Source organism: Lepus europaeus, chromosome 1 (genome assembly GCF_033115175.1).
Source record: "Lepus europaeus isolate LE1 chromosome 1, mLepTim1.pri, whole genome shotgun sequence".
NCBI classification, from domain to species: Eukaryota; Metazoa; Chordata; class Mammalia; order Lagomorpha; family Leporidae; genus Lepus; species Lepus europaeus.
In genome coordinates this window covers 122,024,033-122,047,425 of record NC_084827.1, presented here as the reverse complement: position 1 = coordinate 122,047,425, position 23,393 = coordinate 122,024,033, and the positions used below count along the sequence as shown (strand labels likewise).

At 41.1% G+C, this 23,393-nt stretch overlaps 1 protein-coding gene across 1 annotated transcript in view; it reads left to right on the top strand.

Moving 5' to 3' along the window:
* The first annotated feature begins 2,930 nt into the window (after nucleotides 1-2,930).
* Nucleotides 2,931-23,393, top strand: part of CCDC141 (coiled-coil domain containing 141) — a 202,317-nt gene continuing 181,854 nt past the window's right edge. The window contains exons 1-2 of the mRNA XM_062188558.1: nucleotides 2,931-3,155; nucleotides 5,491-5,613. Coding sequence (XP_062044542.1) covers nucleotides 3,054-3,155; nucleotides 5,491-5,613 — 225 coding nt within the window. The 5' untranslated portion in view covers nucleotides 2,931-3,053. The remainder of the gene's footprint in view (nucleotides 3,156-5,490; nucleotides 5,614-23,393) is intronic.

The following is a 23,393-nucleotide window of genomic DNA, read 5'->3' as shown; positions in this document are numbered from 1 at the left end:
CCTATGAAGCAGTTTCCAAACTCCTTGCTATCAATATTTCATTAAAAATATACGCTTTGCAACTTGACAAAAAGTGGTTATGAGTTTGATTCCCCATGGAGGATATTTCACTAAAATTCAGTTTGTATGAAAACGGGCATTTTCCCGAGGGCTAAACAGCAAGATCCTCTAAGCTTCAAAGGTAAGAGAATGCCTCTAAGGGTTTGGTTTTATTTGGGGGTTTCTGGTTATGATAAGGGATACAGAGTATAAGCAAACCGTCAACTCACAAAGCCTTTAGTCCTTTAACATTAAAAAAAATCATCTCAGAATAGTCTACCCATATTTCTTGTACCATATATGTTATATATTACCTGTTCTCCAAACTGTTTCCCAGAGTTAATTACAAATTACATTATTAAATATTATTTTAGGCGAAGAAAACTCAGCCAAAGTTCTAAATAAACTCGATGTTGTCAGAGACTGAGTAATGGGGCTTCTCTCCAGGGAATGACTAAAAAGTTAAGCAGGAGAAAAAAAAAATGAAGAGAAATGCAAGGGAAGAACAGAAAAAAATATTCACTTTTTTGAAGATGTTGAAGCTAGGAATTTGAAGTAAAAAAATTTAAGCCGAAGGCACTTAAATTCACATAGGCGGTTGGCCTTATCCCTCTCATCCACCAAGGTAGAAAACGTTCTGTTTATGTATCCTGGGCTTGCTCCATCTAATTAACAGAAAAGAGAGGTCATCTACATACCTTTGTTGCCGAATAGCAGGATTAACTTTGTACCAAAGCCTTAAATATTTCTCATTTCCTTTGCCCTTAAACCTTGGAATTCATCAGGCTGTCAGCCACGGGTGCTACTTCTTCCTCCCTCCCTCCCTTCTTCCTGGGCCTGTCTTTGCAGACACTCTGTGCTGCCCCTATGCCCATTACACAATCATGTATCTGAAGTGGGGCTTGGAGGACAGAGCCACTCTCCCAAAATGTCCCCTCCCCTCCCAAAGGCCTTTGTGCAACTTGTGACACACGATTACCTCTGGGTGAGAGTTCCCCGGGGTGTTCTGAGCGTAGGTCACTGTTTGCTGTTCTGTGTGGCAAAGTACACAGTGTCTTAAGTAGTGCTCCTTGGGTGCTTTAGTTGAAGGTGTGGATTCTGTGACACAAGTGTCAACTATTCTGGAAGGTGACAAGTAGCTAAAAACCAGTTGCAGTCAGTTTCTTTGGTTTGTGAGGATCAACTATGGATTTGCTCAAGTGGAAGGAGCCTGCCTTCAGCATTTTGGGTCAGTTGGTTCTCTGAGCTCTCCTGCCCTACCGTAAATGACTCATTTATAATGTTGCCTTGCCTGAACTGCACGGGCCCCTACTTGGTCCATGCTCTGGTCTAGCCCCTGGAGGTGCATGGGTAGGACATAAAAGTACCTAAGTTCTATGGTCAAGTTGCAATGGTTGTGTAGGTGTATGGGTCAGTGTGACATATTTAGTGAAATATATAAATAAAAATTGGCATTTCAGTAAACCATCATTTTTTGGTATAAAAATATATAATATTGTCTTGCCATGTGTCCTCTTGACCTTGCTCCAACTGCTCCCCTCATGTCATCTGGTGAAGTTTGTGCCCCACTGGACCTGGGGTCCAGCTATGCTTTCCATCTCGTTGGAGCAGCAGGTAGATGCTGAGAGCCGGGGACCTGGGTGACAACTACACCATGGCAGAACTGCCCACAACATGCTGCTAGAAACACAAACAATTGCCAAACATCAAAATATATGTAAAAGCACTTTGCCTTTTTGATGCAGAAATATTATCACGGACCTTAGCACAACAAAGGCATGGTGCGGACTCAGTCTTCTGAACTTGAACATGCTTTTAAATTGAGCTAAGGGGAGTCTACAGCCAGAGGATCCTTTTAATTCTGTTTATTGCTGTATGAGAATCCTCTCTTCTGGCTTTGTCCCAGAGACTTCCGAAGGTTCCAGCAGCCTGGGAGTTGGTCTCTGGGATGTGTTTGCATCTGACCTCTGACCTAGCCCTGTGTTATTTTCAGCTGTTCTTTGACAGGGAATTCAACAGCTGCTGTTTAATACCACAGACAACTTGTGACACATACTGGGTTTCTAGCAATAAGATTAATCTGCTGATCGTGGGCTCTGATTGGAGGCTGGCTGTAATTTTCTTGTACAGGGAGTAGGGACAGAAATAAAAACCAAGCCTTGAAAAACAGTGTTTTCATTTTAAAACTAAAACTGTGGCAAATGCACATAGCATGCACCTGTAATTGAACAAATTCGTGTTCTTGCTGCGATTAAGAGGCAACAGCAAAGCTGTTGTTTTCTAGTAGTTGTGATAACTGAATTTAAACATGCTGCTTAATACAGCAGAATAGTCAAAGAAATCCTGAAATCATAGGCATCTACTGGTAAATGCTGGTTGAAATGTTTTTAAAGTGTCCCTAAGAGAGGGTCTAAGAACATGAACATGTGACGATACATTTGGGAAAAGCAAATGACTGCAAAAATTCATTCAAGCAACTTTGCAACCAAACCCCAGAACAAATATCAGAACTTCTTTAAAAAGTCATTTTTGGGTGGCTTTTCTTTGCATAAGAGAAACTTGAAAAGATTGAGATCCAGGTCAATGACTTGTCGGTTTCAAAGTCCATAGTTACCACTGTTTAGTTTCAATGGCAAAGCTAATTTGAGTTGTCAGGATGTGAGTTTTTTTCCATTTGCAATCAAACATCAGCTGATAGGCAAAGAGCTCAAAGCCGTGCTTTACGTTTAAGATAATGGGAAAAATAGCAGGCACTTAGTGTTGCCATACCAGGGGTGTGGCGCTTCCCTCTCGCTCGTCCTGCTCTCTCCTTCTCTGTGTCTCTCATGATAAGCTCAATGGGGTTGTCTATTTTTAACCTCCTGTTCTTTCCTTTTGGCAGAGTCATCAGTGCGAGCCGAGCCCTTTCCCTGAATGAATCCAAGTAACCCCGGTGGTTGCCTTCTGCAAGGACCAGCAGAGCCCGCATCTGTGCCGAGGCCGCCCGAGGTCCGAACTCGGGGCTGTCGGGGACCATGGCCAGCCAGGGAAGTCCCGGCACCGGGTTTTCCACGACGACCCTCAGTTCCGTGGCTGTGCAGGCTGGGGACTCCAAAATCGTCATCGCCGTCTTAAAGGTAAGCCAGCAGCATTCTTTGTCCCCGGGCGGGCGGCGTGGGCTTTTGGCAATGTGTGGATATCCCCGGGAGCCTTCCACGTACTCAGCAGGGCACAGCTTATAAACGGGAACCCGACATGGGCTTGTCCTGCGTCTGTTAAATCAGCCACCCAGAGAAAGCCCGACGAGAGTGCAGCTGGTTACTGGAGTTTCCCTTGCCTCTGAGTGAGTCACACAGCATCTGCAGCAGCGTGATTGGGGAAAAAAAGAAAGAAAACAGAACCTCTACCCCACACTTTCAATGTGGTCTTGAGAGGCGAGGCATCTGCGCTCAGAGGTTCAGGACGGCCAGCGGAAGTGTTCAGCCGGCCTGGGCCATGCTTGTGACTTGTGACACTGGGTGCACGGGGCTGGGAGGGGCAGGTCCCGGCAGTTAGGGGGTGGCGCAGTTTGGGGCATGATGGAAAACGGGAAACGCCTAGGGAGAGGTTGGGACTTGTGCCTCACGCAGCACTGGTTTTTGACGTTTTAAAGGCACTCCTAAATCCTTGTCACACTCGTGGGAATGAAGACGGCTTCCCCCAGGGAAGGTACGAAGGGCACTCACCAAATTTGCTCTAAGCAGGGAGCTCAGGCATATTTTGTGCCAAGCAATTTTCCCATTTACAAGGATAACCACACATTTTCAGGTTCGGGGAGACGTCCATGATTTTATTCCCTATAAAAAAAAATGCACCACAAAAAAACCTCAGAAGCGCTTGGGCTTTACACAGTTTACCATGCAAAGAATTTAGAGGCGAAAGAAGGGAAATATAGCCCACAAACTGGTGCTCCTCAGCCAGTTATTTCCTGGCCCCCCCAAGGCTTCTTTGAATGGCTTCTTTGGCCTTTTGTTAGAACGTGGACCAGTCCTGCTTAATTTGATGCAATTGCTGGGATTTTTTATGGTAATGGGGAAATTCTGAACAGGAAAGCAAAACTTGACATAAGCAAAATGAATCACTACAGAAGCCAAGGATGCAAAAGGGGCTCCTTCCCCAGTGCTGTGCAGACCTGGCCCCTGTGTCCAGGCAACCTCAGCCAACTCCCTCGCCCTCTCAGCTTTTCAAAGGCAAGAGGTGGCGATGAAAAGCCTGAAGCAGAAGTAGCAGGACCTGGTCATGCGCATGCGCATGGGCTTTAATGCCGGTGCTTTGAGCAACTGCAGATTTCAGCAATGGGGCAAAGAGGCAAAAACAACCAAAAAGTGTGTGTTCCTTTTCCTCTACATTCTAAGATCAGGATGAGGACTGATGAATAATTGGAGGAGGGTCAGCAATGGATTTATAGATTGAATGAAAGACAATGAACATCTCTGCATAACATTGGAAAGTCATTTTTCAAGTTGTTGTGTTTCTATGATTGTTCTGTTACTGTCCCCTGCCCAGCCCCCTCATGGACTGCATCCTGCGTATACAATTCCCCAAGCTACTCTGAGTGGAAAGTCTGCCTGAATGGTCTGATCTGTAGTGACTCCCTGTTTGCAAGCTCTTTCAGGGCATTCATTATAGTCTGCATGGAAACACACTTTTCACATTTCTCTCCAGTGATTCATAGGTCTATGTGAGTGTGCGTGTGCCTGTTAGGGGTTCCGTTTGCTTCCTTTGCTTCTTAGTGGTTCCTCATTTGGGACATTTTTAGACACAGGTTCCCCAGGAAATGCAATAAGAAATTATGTCTTGAAGCAGTGAAAATCCAGAGAAGTGGGAACAAGTAGACTCCCTTCAAATGGCAGTTGAAACGTGTGTCTAATTTTATCAGTATTTTCTTTGACACTTTTTTGAATACTTCGCAGCAATGAAGGTTGAGAATTACTACACTTTGTCTTGGAAATGGTATAAAAATCAATTGCTTTATCTGAAATTTATTATTTGTATTTAAGCCACAAGGCCAATATAAGCACATTCGTTGGCCTAAATTGCGATTACAGAAACTTGACCCTAAGGGAAAACTGCATCCTACCTGCCCATGTGGGATTTCACTGTTTCTATGGAGTTCAGTGTCTGGTGAGTGAGAAAGGGTACATAAAATTGCACGAACAATTCTGTAACTTGGTCATATTCAATAATACATAATCAACTATATGGGTTCCTTATTTGAGAATTTTTAAATTGAAAGCCAGGTTACTAAGAAGAATTTATCTCAAGAGTAAAAAAAGAAAAGGCAGGACATAGATTTATGTTGCAAATTAAGGAGGGCCCATCTCTGTAGAAAGAATAAAGTATTCACAGTGTAACTGAAAGTTTTCAAAGGAGGCGGGTGAAGAGAAAAAACCAAGAGGAAATTAAAGTATTTTATTTCACTTTTATTTTTAGTGTGGCAAATGGGTACGACTTCAGGTGGCTGACTCACAGCCCAATCTTCTAGAAATTGGTAGCAATCAAGACGAAACCAAAAAACTTCTTCATGATCATGAGCTTCTTCTGGCCAAACTTAAGGTAAGATATTAATAGACTCTCATCTAATTCTTCTGTTGCTACTGGCCTATACCATTTGAACATGGTGCCAGACAGATAATGGCAAACTGCTGCAGGTATTCATGGGCAAACATCAACATCACTGGGAAGTAACAGAATTTTTTAACACTTCCCCTAATGTGATAGAAAATATGGAGTGATAATATTTTCACTGTGGAGAAATAAGTAATTTTTTTCCTGGCTGTCTCAGTGTAGAAAAAATATTCCATCACTTTTCCATTGCATGCATTATATTGTCAAGGCACAACAGATCTAAATGTTGCATTGTTAATAATACCTTCTAGCAAGAATAATTTAGAGGTTCCCCCTTACATTGAAACATCAAAAATATCTTGTCACTTAGTATTATGAATTTTTTATCAAATAATACTTTCATTAAATTGGACTTATTATTTCATATACTTGTATGTTAAGGTAGGAATCTAAAAAATAACATTGGTTTGAGAATGGTTTGTCCAAGTAAGATCAGGGCTAGCTATATAGTTTGTAGGGCCCAAGGCAAAATGCAAATGTGCGACCCCTTGTTAAAAGAGTGAACCTGTCTTGATATTTTTCATTTCTTTAATGCCTGGCTCCTTCAGGTGCGAGGACACTGTGGGTAAGTGCACACCGTAGATGTCTGCCTCCTGACTCAGTGCACAAGCACAGGCCCAGCCCCACCCTGCCCTCAGCCAGGAGAGGAAGTGGTGGTTACAGGGTCCGGGAGGCGGAGCAGCCAGGGCTACAGAGTCTGTCCCTGGAGGCAGGAGCACAGGTTGATGAGAATTCTGCTCTCCATCACTTGCTCTGTTGTCCCATGGACTTCGCTTTTGAGATGCAAATTCAAAGATATTAAATTCACCAAGAATGGCAAGACGGGGACAGGTTGTAAACACCAAGGGTTGTCCCCTTGTCGAGAGGGGTGCGGTGACACAGCCAGCTCTGTGAATACTGGTCCTCGAAGGCAGGTGAGAGCACAGGAGTTTCATGAGGAGCTGGAAGCCTGCAGTGGCCAAACGTTGACGTTTATAGTGCTTTAATATTACTGTCTTCTTTGAACATTTAGGCTGGAATTCCCATTTGCTTTCTAGATTTAGGAGTGGATCTGATCTGCATCTGAAACAGTGTTTCTTTTTCTTTTTTTTTTAAATACCTGTGATTGGGTGCTTTGTTTAAAAGAATGTGAAAGGTAGAGTTACAGAGAAAGAGACACAGATTTTTTTCTTTAAATATCTTTTGCTTTCTCATTTTACTTAAGGTACACAAATTTCACATATTTCTTGTTTACAGATTTAGGAACATGGTGATACTTCCCATCATTCCCTCCCTCCTGCCCATGCATCTACCCTTCTTCCTCCTCCCTCTCCTATTCCCATTCTTAATTTTTACAAAGATCAATTTTCAGTTTAATTATACGCATAGGATTATCCCCACACTAAGTAAAGATTTTAACAAATGGTAAAAAAAACCAGAACAGAACACTGTTACTCAACAGTAGAGACAAGGGCTGTAAATGATCATCCGGTCTTAAACTATCATTCCTACACATTACATTTTAGGTACTCGATTAGTTACCATGGATCAGGGAAACCATGATATTTCTTTTTGGACTGGCTAATTTCACTAAGTATAATGATTTCCAGTTGGATACATTTTGTTGCAAAAGACAGGATTTCTTCTTCTTTTTATTTTTTTTTTGGCCGAGTAGTATTCCATAGTGTGTACATATACCATGATTTCTTTATCTGGTCATCAGTTGATGGACATTTGGGTTGATTCATATCTTAGCTATTATGAATTGAGCTGCAATAAACATAGGGTTACCAATAACTCTTTCATATGCTGTATGTACTGTCTTCTGCAATGGCTGCATCAGTTTATATTCCCACCAACAGTGGATTAGGGTACCTTTTCCCCCACATCCTTGCCAGCATTTATTGTTTGTTGATTTCTGTATGAAAGTCATTCTAACTGGGGTGAGGTGAAACCTCATTGTCTGTTGGCCATTTTGATTTTTCTCTTTTGAATAATGCCCTTTTAAGTCCTTTGCCCATTTCTTAACTGGGTTGTTAATCTTGTTGAGTTTCTTGAGCTCTTTATATATTCTGAGTATTAATCCTTTATCAGCTACATAGTTTGCAAATAATTCCTCCCATTCTGTCAGTTGTTTCTTCCTTTGCTAAGTGTTTCTTTTGCAGTGCAGAAGCTTCTCAGCTTGCTGTAGTCCCATTTGTCAATTTTGGCTTGGATTGCCTGTGCTTTTGGGGTCTTTTCCAAGAAGTCTTTGCCTATGCCTTTGTCTTTGAGAGTTTCCCAAATGTTCTCTAGTAATCTGATGGTTTTGGGTCATAGATTTAGGTCTTTAATCCATTTTCGGTGGGTTTTTGTGTAAGATGTAAATTAGGAGTCTTGTTTCATACTTTTGCATGCAGAGATCCAATTTTCCAAGCACTATTTGTTGAAGAGACTTTCCTTGCTCCAGGGGTTGATTTTTGCTCCCGTGTCAAAGATAAGTTGATTGTAGATATGTAAATTGATTTCTGGAGTTTCTTTTCTGTTCTATTGGAACACGTCTGTTTTTGTGCCATTACCAAGCTGTTGTGATTATAACTGCCCTGTAGTATGTCTTGAAATCTGGTATTGTGATGACTCCAGCTTTGTTTTTGTTGTTTATGATTGCTGTAGTTATTCAGGGTCTCTTCTGTTTCCATATGAATGTTAGCATTTTTTTTCTAGATCTGAGAAGAATGTCATTGGTATTTTGATTGGTATCACATTGAATCTGTAAAAAGAATGGATGTTTTGATGATATTGATTCTTCCAATCCATGAGTATGGAAGATTTTTCCATTTTTTTTGTATCTTCTGTTTCTTTCTTTGATGTTTTGTAATTCTCATCATAGAGATCTTTGACATCCTTGGTTAAATTTATTCCAAGGTATTTGATTGTTTTTGTAGCTATTGTGAATGGGATTGATCTCAGAATTTCTTTTTCAGCCATGGAATTGTCTGTGTATGCAAAGTCTATTAATTTTTGTTTGTTAATTTTATATCCTGTCACTTTACCAAACTCTTCTATGAGTTCCAATAGTCTCTTAGTGGAGTCTTTACTATATATAGAATTGTCATCTGCATCTAGTGATAGTTTGACTTCCTCCTTCCCAATTTGTATCCCTTTGATTTCTTTTTCTTTCCTAAAGTTTCTGGCTGAAACTTTCAGGACTGCATTGGATATCAGTGGTGAGAATGGACATCCTTTTCTCATTCCAGATCTCCATGAGAATGCTTCCAGCATTTCCCTGTTTAGTAAGATGCTGGCCGTGGGTTTGTCATAGATTTCCTTGACTGTGTTGAAGAATGTCCCTTCTATACCTAATTTGCTGAAGGTTTTCATCATGAAAGGATGTTGTGTCTTATCAAATACTTTTTCTGTGTCTATTGTAATAATTATATGGCTTTTGTTCTTCAGTTCATTAATGTGATGTATCACATTGATTGATTTTGTGAATGTTGAACCATCCCTGCATACCAAGGATAAATCCCACTTGATCTGGGTGAATGATATTCCTGATGTTTTGTTGGATTTGATTAGATAGTGTTTTGTTGAGGATCTTTCCACCTATATTCATCAGGGATATAGTCTATAGTTTTTTTTTCTCTGTTGTTTGTTTTTCATGTTTAAGAATTAGGGTAATGCTGGCTTCATAGAAGGCGTTTGAGAAGATTCCCTTTCTTTCAATTGTTTTGAATAGGTTGAAGAGAATTGGAATTTAGTTGTTTTTTAAATGTCTGGTAGAATTTAGCAGTGGATTCTATCAGAAGCCATCTGGTCCTGGGCTTTTCTTTCTTGGGCAGATCTTTATTACTGATTCAATTTCCATCTCAGTTGTTGTTCTGTTTAGGTTTTCCATGTCTTCATGACTCAATTTTGGTAGATTGTATGTGTCCAGGAATCTATCCATTTCTCCGATTTTTCAATTTGCTGGCATATAAAACAAGGAGATGTCTTGTACCCACTAGTTTGCTCACCAAAAGGCTGCAACAGCCAGGGCTGGGTCAGGCTGAAGCCAGGAGCCTAGAATGCTGCCTGGGACCCCCATGGGTGGTAAAGGCCAAATACCTGGGCTTTCCTCTCCTGCCTTCCCATGTGCATCAGCAGGGGGCCAAAACAGAAATGGAGCAGCCAGGATGCACATGGGATGCTGGTGTCACAGGTAGCAGCTCAACCTGCTATGCCACAACATTGGCCCCCAGACAGTGGTTTTCTGAATAAATAGTAGTAAATGTTATTGGAAAATCAAACTGAGAAATTGAAGAAAGAATGTGTACTGAAAAAAGGGGGTTGTCAGAATCCAGAATTGATTATCCTGTTTGACATCTCATCGCTTCTGGGCTCTGGATTCTGGGCTATTTCAAGGTAGCAATCTTGTTATCAGGGCGTCTTTTGTGAATGAGAAAACAAGAATAACATTACAATGTGAAAGAGTGTGAAAACCAGGAATCAAAAGACCTATATTTACTTTGAATTACACCACAAATTAGTGTGGTGTGGCTGAAAACTCAAGGTCTTCCTCTTTGTGTGCCTTCCCTGAATCCCCAGTCCCATGAACTGTAGAAGCTCAGTACTTGCTCAGAATTCCTTCCCATTCCCACAGGTTTGCTTTCCCATGGTGTCCTGCCCCCTTTTTATGCACCTGCTAAATGTTCCTGCAGAAGCAAACCTGCACCAGAAGCCACATCCTCCCCAAGTTCCTACTGATGTCTTGTGCCCAGCCAGCATGCTCCCATCCACTGATGAACTGTGGGTAGTGGAGAGGCGCACAGCTGTTTGGGTCTCTCAGGATACCTCCCTTACCCCCTCATCCCTACTCCTATCATGACTACAATGTAGGAAGAATGTTTTCTTAAGCAGGGCAGTTCTGCTCTCCCCAGCTCCTAGGCTCAGATCTGCAAACATAAATCTATCCATCCAAGTCTATCCAGGAACTCAATCTACCAGGATCCATCCTCCTCGGAAGGTGTTTGTGGTTCTAGATTCTAAACATCTTGGTCTTTTATGTCAGCCATAGGGCTATGGACCAGTCCCCTAAGGCTTTTTATCTGTAAAATGAGAGAAGACAGATGAAAGCTTCTTGTCTGTTGTGGATCTTACCATACTGTATCAGGCCATGGGAACATCTTCTCCACACCGGGGCAGGTGTTTGGTGTAATGGTTAAGACATTGCCTGGGATTCCTGCATCCCATCTTGAAGTGCCTTGGTTTGAATCTTGCTTTCACTTCTAATCCAACTTCCTATTAATGCACACCCTGAGAGATAGCAAGTGACGGCTCAAGTACTTGAGTCCCTGCAACCAACATGGGAGATGTAGATGGAGTTTCTGGCTGTTGGCTTCTGCCTGGTCTAGCCGCAACTGTTGTAGGCTTTTGAGGAATGAGCCAGCAAATTAAAAATCTCTTTGTTTTATTCTCATTCTGCTTTTCAAGCAAAATAAAAAGAAATAATTAAATAACATCTCCAAGAAAGAAGTTCTTTGGTTTCATCTAGACATCTATGCATAATCTCTTGATATCCAGCTCTCATATATTTCCCCGCTCACTCTGTCAAGTCAGCTACCCAAACCCGAGAGATTTTAAGTGGTAGCATCATCTCCCAGATACAACTGATCCTAGGGTTATTTTAAACAAAATAATCAAAGAGTCTGAAGTCTATTTCAGATTTGCAGACAAAATTAATCTTAAATAATGAAAAATCCCAATTTGCATTTATTACTGCAACCAGTTGATAAGTTATTAGCTTTCTGGGTAAGTAGAGCTCCCACCTGTAAACAGAATGTTGTTGGCTCCAAGTTAGCTTTAACATGACCTTCCAAGAACCAGAGGCATTAGTAGTTGAATAAACCAATGATATTTAATACTGAATGTTTGTTCTCATCCTTTTCCTGTGCACAGCACCCTGAAATTTGCTGTATTATAAAGAAAAGTGCTTTGGAAGGGGTACTGGGGCAGAGTAGGATGGAGTTTTATGTCGAATTCAGGCACAGTATTTAGCTTCTCTGATGTCAGGGTCTTTATTTGAAAAAACAGAATGATAATTAAAAAACAGAATGATGATTACATACATGTGAAAAAGAAATTGGAAGGACAAATGCCATGATGTATGGAATGTGAAAGTGTATTTTTTAAAAGAAATTTTTAGAAGAAAATTTTAAAAGGAAAAAGTGGGAGTAGATATTTGGCCTACTGGCTAGAATACCTGCATCCCCTATTGGAGGGCCTGGATTAGAGCCCCAGCTCCTCTCTGATTCCAGCCTGCTGCTAAGGCAGACTCTGGAAGGGAACAGGTGATGGCTCCAGTGGCTGGGCGTTCACCACCCAAGTGGGAGAGCGGCATTGAGTCAGCCAAGCTCAGCCCTGGCTGATGACAGCATTTGGGGAGTGAATCAGTGGATGTCTCTCTCTCTTTCTCAGTTCTGCATCTCTCTGCCTCTTCAATAAATAACAAAAAAATTAAAAATAGGTCAAAGAATAGTTATGTGACTATGTTAATGGTGTTTATAGCAAGGTAACTAGGATGCTCAATAGCAAAGCTTTTTTTTTTTTTTTTTTTTTTTTTTTTTTTTGCCTTCCATTAAAAATTATTTGAAATCCTAGTACTTTTGGCTAAAAGGAAGAATTCTGGAGATGCAGATGTTCATGAGTTTTCCGGTGCTGGCAGTGTCTCTGCTCCGGAGGTCTTATTTTCCCTTCAGCAATGTCTTTAGCAATCCCAGCGGAGCCTCCGGGGAAGAGAGATTTCCCAATATTCAGTGGTGAAAATATAATCATGTGGAAAAAGCTGTGATTCTCCAAAGGCTTCTGGCTTCCCAAATGGTCCCCACATCATTTATAATGAGAAAGAAGACCCTTGTAAAGAGAGAGAGCAAGCGAGGGTTAAGCTCGGTGAAGATCTGTGGCCGCTGTGAGCCTGTGGCTGCTGTGAGCATCCGATCCTCAGGTGAGGCACAAGATGGTGCAAGGAGGAAAAGAGGAGCTGGAAGTGCCTCTGCCTGTCCTGAGAACACCCTTGTCGGCATCTGCAGGTGCATCCCTGCTGTCAAAGGAATGATGACCCCAAGAAGCAAGAAAACCTGGCCCCTGGCCCCTGAGGAGTTTAAGCCAGTATTAGTTGCGCTTTTGTTTATTTCCCGCCAAACATGTTGCTATTTGAAGCTAGTCCAAGGCCAGGATTACAAGGAGCATTTTTGAGATCATAGGCCTGTGGGCCTTGCAATCTACTAGTTGTTTATTTAGAAGATATAATCATTTAAAATGAGCTCTACAACTGAAAATTATTCATGGAAAGTGGAACCCATGGTCCTTCTTAGTAATGAAAATATTCTTGGTGTGAGATTTGGAATGCTAGAACTCAGTTCAACTTAGAACTGAGGAACGAAGTGGCAGGGAATCAGCAGCTCTCCTCCTGATTTTCAGGGCTGCTGGGTTAGCTTAGATATGAAGCTGAAAATAAGCCTTCGAAATTCTGGCCAGGAAGCAATGGATACTTTCACTCTAGAATAGATATTAGCCAAGGGACAGGGCATTTTCTTTTGTTCTGTTTTGATTGCTTTTTAAAATTTGTGAAAATTTCTTTGAGAGGCAGTGAGAAAGAGAGACAAATAGCTTCCATTTGCTTGTTCACTCCCCCAAATGCCTGCAGAAGCTGGGGCTGGCAGCCGGGAACTCAAACCGCATCTCCTACCAGGGCGGCAGGAACTAAGTTGAGCCAACAACACCTGCTGTCTCCTATGGTCTGCAATATCAGGTTCTGGAGTCAGGAGCTGAAACTGGATCACAAACCCAGGCACTCTGATGTGAGGCTTAGGTGTCTTATACAGTGTTTTAGCTGCTGAGCTAAATGCCTGCACCTGCTTTTTTTGTCTTAAGTCAGCTATAACTCCTGCCTGATTAGCTTTAACCAGAATCCATGTTTTCTAAACTGTAGGCTCTGCCTTATAATAATGTATAAATATGTAAAACTCAAAAAGTTTGCAAACGACATGGCTGTATATTCTCAAGACAAGTTCATCTATTGATTAGTCCTCAGGAGAATAAGGCAAACTTCTGATTCCATGTTTAGCCCTGCCCCTCAAATTACCTACATCCTCCCGCTTCTTCCTGTCAAATATTAGAAGTTAAGGCGCTTGAATACCATTAGAGTTGTATTTTTCACTGGCTCCAGTTCCAGGCATGATGGATTAAATGCCCCCCTCCCCGTCTCTACTAATTGCCTTAGTGGAGGATCGGGTAGGTTGAGGCTACTGGAGAGTGAGAGTGAAGATGAGCAGGTTGATTGGGAAAGAGACCAAATCAGCTGTGTTTTCATTCTCACCCTGCCCAGTACTTCCTGGGCTGGATTCAAAGGTGAGTGACAGCCTAGTACATAAACAAATTCATGGGAAATGGAATTTACATAATTCACATTTTCCTAAACTTTTTGAAGAGTCAGGTTTTTTGGATGAAGAAACGTTATTTTTAATTTATTTCTCCTGAACTTTTGGAAATACCATCAGATAAAGACAAAAAAGCTTCAGAAGAGCCCTCTCTCAGTCTGAGCAGTAACAAAGAGTACTTCAAAAGGTTGGGGAAGAAGGGGGAAGTCCTCTCCTCCCCACCCCCCTTTTGTTTATACTGTCTCTTTCTGGTGAGAGTGGAAGTGGAGGCAGCCAGGCAGGTGCCTCAGTCTCTGGGAGCGGAAATCCATGACTAGAGGAACCATGGTCCCAGAAGTGCCGTTGGATTCACGTCGCTTTGTTTCTCCCTGTCTCCCCCTGCTTGAACCGGTAGATGCGACTGTGCAAAGTGCATGGCACAGTAAGGAAAGTAATGTGCCAACCTTCAGACCAGAGGATGGTAGTGGAGGTCGGAGTTTCCATCATATAAATTGCAGGTACTGAGTAAAGGCAGTGAGGTGAGGAGACAGGCGAGAAAGCAGTCTCATCTTTCAACTCTGTAACTCGTATCCTAAAGCTGGCTCTCTGATTTTCTTCAAAGAAACCCTGATCACTCTGTCAGTAGATGAGGAACTTGGTAAAACTACAGGATCTCAAATTCAGTCCTATAAGATATATATTTCACTTTAAGAATCAACTCAAGGGGTTGGTGCTGTGGTGCTGTGGGTTAAAGTGCCTACAAGCTGTCATCCCCCATGGACACCAGTTCAAGTCCTGGCTGCTCCACTTCTGATCCAGCTCTCTGCTATGACCTGGGAAAACAGTGAATGTGGCCCTAGTCCTTGGACCCCTGTACCCATGTGGGAGACCCAGAAGAAGCTCCTGGCTTTGGATCGGCGCAGCTCTGGCTGTTGCAGCCATTTGGGGAGTGAACCAGCAGATGGAAGACCTCTCTCTCTCTCTCTCTCTGTCTCTCTCTGTCTCTTTCTCTACCTCTGTCTATAACTCTGTCTTTAAAAAAATGATCCATATTATTTATTTAAAAGAGTCAACTCAAAAAATGCCCCAGTTTTTTCCATAAATGGTATTAGAGAAACCCAAACCACTGACTGCTTTCTGAGTACCTGAGATTCTTTGGTTCAGTGATTCCATGGGACATACATTTTATTAACAGGTTAAAAAAAACACTAATTTGTTGTGCTTCTTAGAGTAGCAGTAAATAAAAATAAGTAATGCAAACTACAAGTACAGGCACTATACGTATTTTAAAATTTTTTGGTAGCCACATAAATTTGAGACCATTAAGTGCTTATATTAGAAAAGAATATCTCATTGATGATCTTAGCTTTTTCCTTAAGTGTCTAGAGAAATGTGAACAAATAAAATCAAAGGAAGTAGGATAAAGATAGGAAAAAATTCAGGTAAGAGCAGAAATGAATAAAGTTAAAAACAAAAGGAATTTAAAAAGCTAATCACTCCAAAAGCTCATTCTTTACAAGGTCTGTAAAAATGGTAAACCTAGTCTAGCCAGACTGAGAAAGTAAAGAAGATAAAAATGTTCAATATTAGACATGAAAGAAGGGTATCATTATAAACCCCTTTGATACTTAAACTACAGTTAAATAATGCCATGTGTACCAATGCCATCTCACTAGTCGAAGTTATCAGTTTCAGTTCACAACTGATCATAATGATAGGATTAAGAGTCAAAGAGATCACATAAACAAGACTAATGTCTGCTAATACTAGCTGATAGAATTAAAAAGGAGAGAATGATCCAACATGGAACGCGGGAGACACAGCAGACTCATAGAATGGCAGATGTCCTAAACAGCACTCTGGCCTCAGAATCAGCCCTTAAGGCATTTGGATCTGGCTGAAAAGCCTATGAGAGTATTTAAGGCATGGAAAGCCAAGACACTCTGTCAAAAAAAAAAAAAAAAAAGGACCCACATGAAAGATCTCTGTGAGTGAGATCCCATTGGAAAGAACAGGCCATCAAAGAAGGAGGTACCTTTCTCTGAAGGGAGGAGAGAACTTCCACTTTGACTATGATCTTGTCTAAATAAGATCAGAGTTGGCAAACTCAGAAGGCTTCCATAGCCTTGGCAACTCATGACAAGAGCCTTGGGTGATTACTGATGCCATAAATAAGAGTGTCAATTTGTTAAGTCAACAACAGGAGTCACTGGACACTTACTCCCCATGTAGGATCTGTGTCCTTAATGTGTTGTACAATGTGATTTAATGCTATAACTAGTACTCAAATAGTACTTTATACTTTGTGTGTGTGTGTGGGTGCAAACTGTTGAAATCTTTACTTAATATATACTAAACTGATCTTCTGTATATAAAGAGAATTGAAAATGATTCTTGATGTGAACGGAATGGGAGAGGGAGCAGGAGATGGGAGGGTTGCAGGTGGGAGGGAAGTTATGGGGGGGAAAGCCACTGTAATCCAAAAGCTGTACTTTGGAAATTTATATTTATTAATAAAAGTTAAAAAATAATGCCATGAACAGCTTATGCAGATAAATCCAACAGTCTAGATTAACTAATTCCTTGAGAGCCGTAAATTGCCAGAACTTCTCAATAATAAAAATAAAAACAAGCATGGAAAGCCAAGACATTGTGGCAAAAAATGAGCTAGATGAAACATCTCTGTGAGTGAGATCCCAGCAGAAAGAACGGACCATCAAAAAGCAGGTACCTTTCTCTGAAGTGAGGAGAGAAGTTCCACTTTGAATATGGCCTCATCTAAATATGATTGGAGTTTGTGAATGCAAGAGGCTCCCATAGCCTTGGCAGCTCATGACAAGAGCCTCGGGTGATTACTGACGTCATAAATAAGAGTGTCAATTGTTAAATCAACAACAGGAGTCACTATGCACTTACTCCCCATGTAGGATCTCTGTCTTTAATGAGTTGTACTATGAGAATTAACAGTCAAACTAGTATTCAAACAGTATTTTATACTTTGTGTGTCTGTGTGGGTGCAGTCTGTTGAAATCTTTACTAAGTGTAGAGTTTGTCTTCTGTATGTAAAGATAATTAAAAATGAATCTTAATTAAGAATGGGATGGGAGAGGGAGTAGGAGATGGGATGGGTTGTGGGTGGGAGGGTGGTTACAGGGGGGAAGAACCACTATAATCCAAAAGTAGTACTTTTGAAATTTATATTTATTAAATAAAAGTTTTCTAAAAAATAAATAAAAGCAAGTGAAAGTAACTAAATATTTTAATATATTAGGATAAATTATATCATTTAAAATGTAACCATCATAAAATAATTAGTGATCATCAAGGAAGTACAAATAAAAATCATAATGAATCATCATGTCATAGAATGACTACTATAAACAAATAACAAATGCTGGTGAGGATATGGAGGAAGGGGAACTGTAACGTGCTACTGGTAAAAAGCTGTGTGGAGGTACTACACCCCACCACTGAGTAAAACCCACAGAAAATTAAATCAGTATATCAAATAGATACCTGCACTCCCATCTTTGCTGCAGCATTAGTGACAATAACCAAGACGTGGAATTAACCAAAGTATCCACGGACAGATGAATGGATAAAGTAAACGTGACACACACACACACACAGAGGGGAATATTATTCAGTCATTTAAAAGATGAAATCTTGTCATTTGCAACAACTTGAATGACACTGGAGGACATTTTGCCAAGTGAAATAAACCAGGCACATAAAGACAAACACAAAGTATTCTCACTCTTATGTAAAAGCTTAAAAACATGGACCTCATGGAAGCAGAGAGTGCCGTAGTGGTTCCTAGAGGCTAGGAAGTGGAGGAGGAGTGGGGTAGGAAAAGATTGGATAATGGGTACCAGAAATACAGCCAGGGAGGAAGAATTTAGCTCTGATAGTCTATAGTGCAGTAAGGTGACAATAATGGACAGCAATTTATTAAGTACTTGACAGTGACTAGAAGGGTTGTGAAGTTCACTGCCAAATTGAATAGTTCTGAGTTAGATAATTTTGGCTAAATGGAAATAGTTTATTTTTTAGTTCTGAAGAAGCTGAAAAAAAAATAAGCCAATGCACACAGGAGTTGAAAAGGAAAAATTGAAAAATGAGATTTCATTCAGGGATGAGGAATTTTTTTTAAAAAGCAGGCCAAGTTATTTCTAACAGAAAAATTTAAAGGAGTTAGAGCAGTATTAGATTCTTTCATGGGAGAAGTTGAAATATTTTTTCCTACTGTCCTTTTTTTAAAGTATGTGAAATTATTTGTACAAGGTCTTGGTAACTACTACAATTGATTTTTCTTCTTATAAAGAAAAATAAAACTACACAAGCATTTTGGAACAATGAAAAGCTTTATTAATCCATTTTGAAATGTTGATGGTAGGTGACAGTAAATAAATTGTGAATTGTAGAGTTACAAAATCCTGAAGCATTATAGCACATTTCATGAATTCATTTGCAATTATTTGTTGATTCATTGTACAAATATTGCTTCGTAGATTTCTTCTGGTTATGTTGCTTAATAATGGTAACAACATGGAACACCAAATGGAATTCAGATTCTAAAAATAGCTGAACGTATTTTGTTAATATGTCTGAGTTAATTTTCCTTAATGTTGGCTACTAGATCATTTCAAGATTGTAAATTTCATTACTTGAGTGATAAATATATACTACAAAGCGAAGATCTGCTTTTCATTAGTATATGTGAAAAACTTGGTCTAATAGCACTTTTTTTTACTTCATTTTTAAATATTTCACAAATAACTGGTTTTCATTCATAGTTGTAGATGCTGGCCTAAGTTGTGAGTGATAAACAAAAGGAAGGATGCAAATATTACTCAAAAAGGATGGTCTTTAAGAGCTTGAGTGTTCCATCGGTTATAATCATCATTTAATATTGTGTGCTGAGAAGGGATAATATATGTAGAAATGGGACAAATATTTAAATATTTGGTAAATTTTGCTTTTTTGTTAGAAAATTAATCAAGGTTAGGAAGAAAAAAAAGAAATAGTAAATTCTGGATTTTCATTTTCTTCCAAGAATTGAAAAGCTTCCTATAGTGCCCAAGACTAGCAATTTGCCCTACAACAAAGTAAGTTAAACACAGGGAATTCAAAACAGTTTCAATCCTGAAATTACTGTCCGGACCAATTTGTTAGCCATTATTAGAGACTCCTCTTAATGGATCAGGTTTATATTTCTACAAAAACTAAACTTTCAGCATTTTTCCATATTTGCTATGATTTTCATCTTTATGGACCAAATATTTACTTATGGAACATCCTCTGTGTACACAGCTGAGAGTTGGTACACATAGCATTGTAGACATGAAATATTATAAAGTAACATTCCTTGTTCACTGGAGATGCTAATAGAAGCAGTAATGGTTATTATCTATTTGTCACTGACTGGGAGCTTGTCATATATTTAATCTTTAAGTCAACCTAGAGAGGTAGGAAATATTTATATTTAGGGGTGATTAAACAAATTCAAAAGAAGCTTATGCCCAAGACCTACAGTTGCTTATGCCAATATAAGTCACTGCTATTTCAATGTATTTAAGGAGGTATTATTAATATTCAAAGTACAGCCATTACAAGAGTGCTGACAGTTGGTTCATGTAAGAGTCCTCATCAATCCAAGAGAGCAGAATAGTTATTTGATAACAAGGAAAGGGATTTATTTGTAAAGTCAGGAGTCAGAATGACATTCCAGATTAGAGGACAGAGTTAGCCATGCTGTTGAGAAAAATGTCAGCAAGGCACACCTGGGATACATTGAAGAACTCAGGATCACCGACGGCTGAGGTTACACTGGGTGGAACTCAAGGATTGGAGCTGAACAGCAGCGCACGGTGGACTGCGCAGATCGGGTTGTCTTGAGAGCAGGCTCTTAAAGCAGAGGATGGTTTCGACCCAGGTTTGTGAAGGTTCCCTTTATCAACACAGCAGGGAGCATGGATGGGAAATTTTTGGAGCTAAGATGTGTGTGCTGGCTACTAATAGGCGTTGGCCTGGTATCCTCAGTGGGGAAGTCTGCGTCCAGGCCAGTGTTCTCAGTCTGTGACTGTTTGTAGGAAATTGAGGAATCCAAGGAGAGGGGAATGATGTGAAAGTGAGCGATCGTGCCCAGGAGCAGCTAGAAGAATGAAGCCCTGGTTAGTTGCTTCTCCACCTGGCTGGAGCGTCGGCACCACCTGGAGATTTAAAAAGAAAACATAGGTCTCATATCCTCGGGCCCCAAACCTGCGAATCGGCATGGCTGGGTCATCTGTACGGTTTTCAGTTTGCTGCAATTGTCCCGCAGAGTGGGGTATGAGAAGCCCTGGCCCAAACCAGAAGAAAACACCTCCCATTCAACACCCACACTAAAGGGCTCGAATGGGGATACCATCAATGGAGTTGTAAGAAGGACCATGGAAAGCAGGAGGCTCAGCACGAAGTCAGGGGAAGGGAGATTGTCCAGACAGAAGTGTTGACCAGCACTGGGGCAGTAGCATGCTTGGGGAACCTGCCAGCAAGTTTTCCAGGAAATATTTGTTGCTCTCAGAAACCTTTCTGGAGTTCTCTCCACTTAGCACTGTTGACCGTGTCCTTTGTAGCCTACCCACCCGTGCTGTAGTATCTGCTTCATGAGAGACTCATGGATGTTTCATTTTTTGTCTTCATTAGACTGTGGACCTATTTCTATGTCTAAAACACAGCCCTGATTCGATCATATGTACAATGGAAGTTTGTGGGTTGAATGACCCAGTGCTTGTATCCATTACCTAATAGCTGTGCACTAACATGGTCCCTGTGTTGTAACAAAATAAGTTAAAAACCATTTAATATCTGGGTTGTATGAAAGATACAGACGATAAAGGAATGTAGGTCAAGAAACAGTGATGATTTGAACTGTTTTCACATACCTTGCTCTTTTGGTTCACAACACTTCTGAGGGCTTGGAGCAGACTCAATTATTAATGTATTGAACATTTGGGCCCCTATGAGAACAGAGTGGAGGGGATGCATTATTAATACTGTTAGCTTTTCTGATTTGCATCATTACTCTTAACTGGAGGATGGATGTCCAAGTGCATTATGAATAGCCCCATTGAGGACCGCTAGCTCAGCCTCCTCTGGAAGCTGTCCTTGAGCTCTGGCCCCACCTGACCTAGGCCCCTTTTCTCCATGGTGCTTCCTCTGGGTTTCCACTCACACCTCATTAGATGCAGTACAGTCTCCCACTGCTGTGCTGTTGGCCCAAGTGTGGGCTGTGAAATATTCACATCGGTGTCATTTTGGGTACCTGCTTGGATAGCCATCAGCTCACACTGGGGAGAACAAGGCCATCTGTGCTTGGCACCTGCTGCATGAGGCTCTTCCTCACTTAGCACTGCTCTTAGCATTGGTTTCCCTAGTTTTGCACAAATGTTTTTATTTCCCATAAAGAGTGTAAGCTTTCCTCTGTTGAATGGAGATGTTATTGGTACATATTAAGTTCTAGCTGGATAACTTCTTTTGAAATTACTTGTTAGGGTTTTAAGACCTAAATCATAACACACACACACACACAAGTATTTATGTATAGACATAATACATTGAGTTTTTATTCAGTGCTTGCTATGTGACAACCATTTAAAAATGTGATGTGATATTTAATTTGGATATTAAATATATTTTTAAAATATATTTGTTTAATCCATTCTAAAATGTGTTTAATTGTTAACCCTGTGAGGTAAACTGTTTTTTTTTTAAAGAAGGGAGTTTTTAAAAAAGATTTATTTTATTTGAAAGGCAGAGTTAGAGAGAGAGAGAGAGAGAGAGAGAGGGAGGGAGGGAGGTCTTCCATCTGCTGGTTCATTCCCCAGATGGCTGCAATAGCTGGAGCTGTGCTGATCCAAAGCTAGGAGCTTCTTCCAGGTCACCCATGTGAGCGCAGGGGCCCAAGGACTTGGGCCATCTTCTGCTTTCCCAGGCTATCAGCAGGGAGATTGATTGGAAGTGGAGCAGCCAGGACTCGAACCAGCACCCATATGGGATGCCAGCACTGCAGGCGGTGGCTTTTACCTGCTACACCACAGCGCTGGCCCCATGAGGTAAACTTTATGAGCACTGATGCACCTGCACAATTGTACTTATAACCTCTGCCTACCTGGATATGAGTTCTGCTGTTGCTGCTTAGCTCTGTAACTCTGAGAAATTAGTTATCCTCTCTCTGTCTCAGTATGTGTACCTGTTAAAAGAAAAAAAAAGGTACTAATTCTGCCCACCTCTTAAGGCTGTATGCAGATTCAATGAATTGAAACATTTAAGGAGTTTAGGGGGGGCAGCACTGTGGTATAGTAGGCTAAGCCTCCACCTGCTGCACCAGCATCCCATATGGGTACTGGGTCTAGTCCTGGCTGCTCCACTTCCCATCCAGCTCTCTGCTATGGCCTGGGAGAGCAGTAGAAGATGACCCAAGTCCTTGGGCCCCTGCACCCACGTGGGAGACCTGGAAGAAGCTCCTGGCTTCAGATCAGCTCAGCTCCAGCTGTAGCAGCCATTTAGAGAGTGAACCAATGGACAGAAGACCTTTTTCTCTGTCTCTCCCTCTGTAACTCTTCCTCTCAAATAAATAAATAAAATCATTTAAAAAAGGGATTTAGAACAGGGATTCAATCATAGGAAGTGCTATAATCATCATTGTAATGATTGTTATTGTAATTTACTTGAAAGGCAGGCCTACACACACACACACACACGTGCACACAGAGAGAGAGAAAGAGAGAAAGAGAGAGGAGAGGGAGCTTTCTTCTGCTGGTTCAATTCCCCAAATGCTGCACCAGAAGAACAAAGCCAGGAGCCAGAAACTCAACCTCCATCTCCCATGTGAGTGGCAGGGACCCAAGTACTTGATTCGTCACCTGCTGCCACCCTGGGTGTGCATTAGCAGGAAGCTCATATTGGAAGCAGAGTGGGGACTCAAACCCAGACACTTAAATGTGGAGTGCAGGTGCCTCAGGCAGAATTCTTAACCTCTGCACCACACAAGCACACCACCCGCTATCGTTATTTTTAATGGAAAGCAGTGCACACAAGTTGAATTCTTTGCCTTGGCCGTATGGCTAAGAAGCTGCACGGATGAAACTCTAGTTCCAGGCCTGTGTGCCTTTGTGCCATAACCACACCCAGTGTGCTGGGTGCACTCCAGTTGTTAGCTGAACCTTAAAGTCCCGCTCACGGAGGGGAGCTGGAAGGACACGTGAGTCACTTCTCAGAGGGTTGAAAGGGGCCATTCAGTAATTTCTTCTCAAGGTTGCAACTACAGATCTCATAGGATCTGCATCAATCAAATCACAATAGCAATAGGGT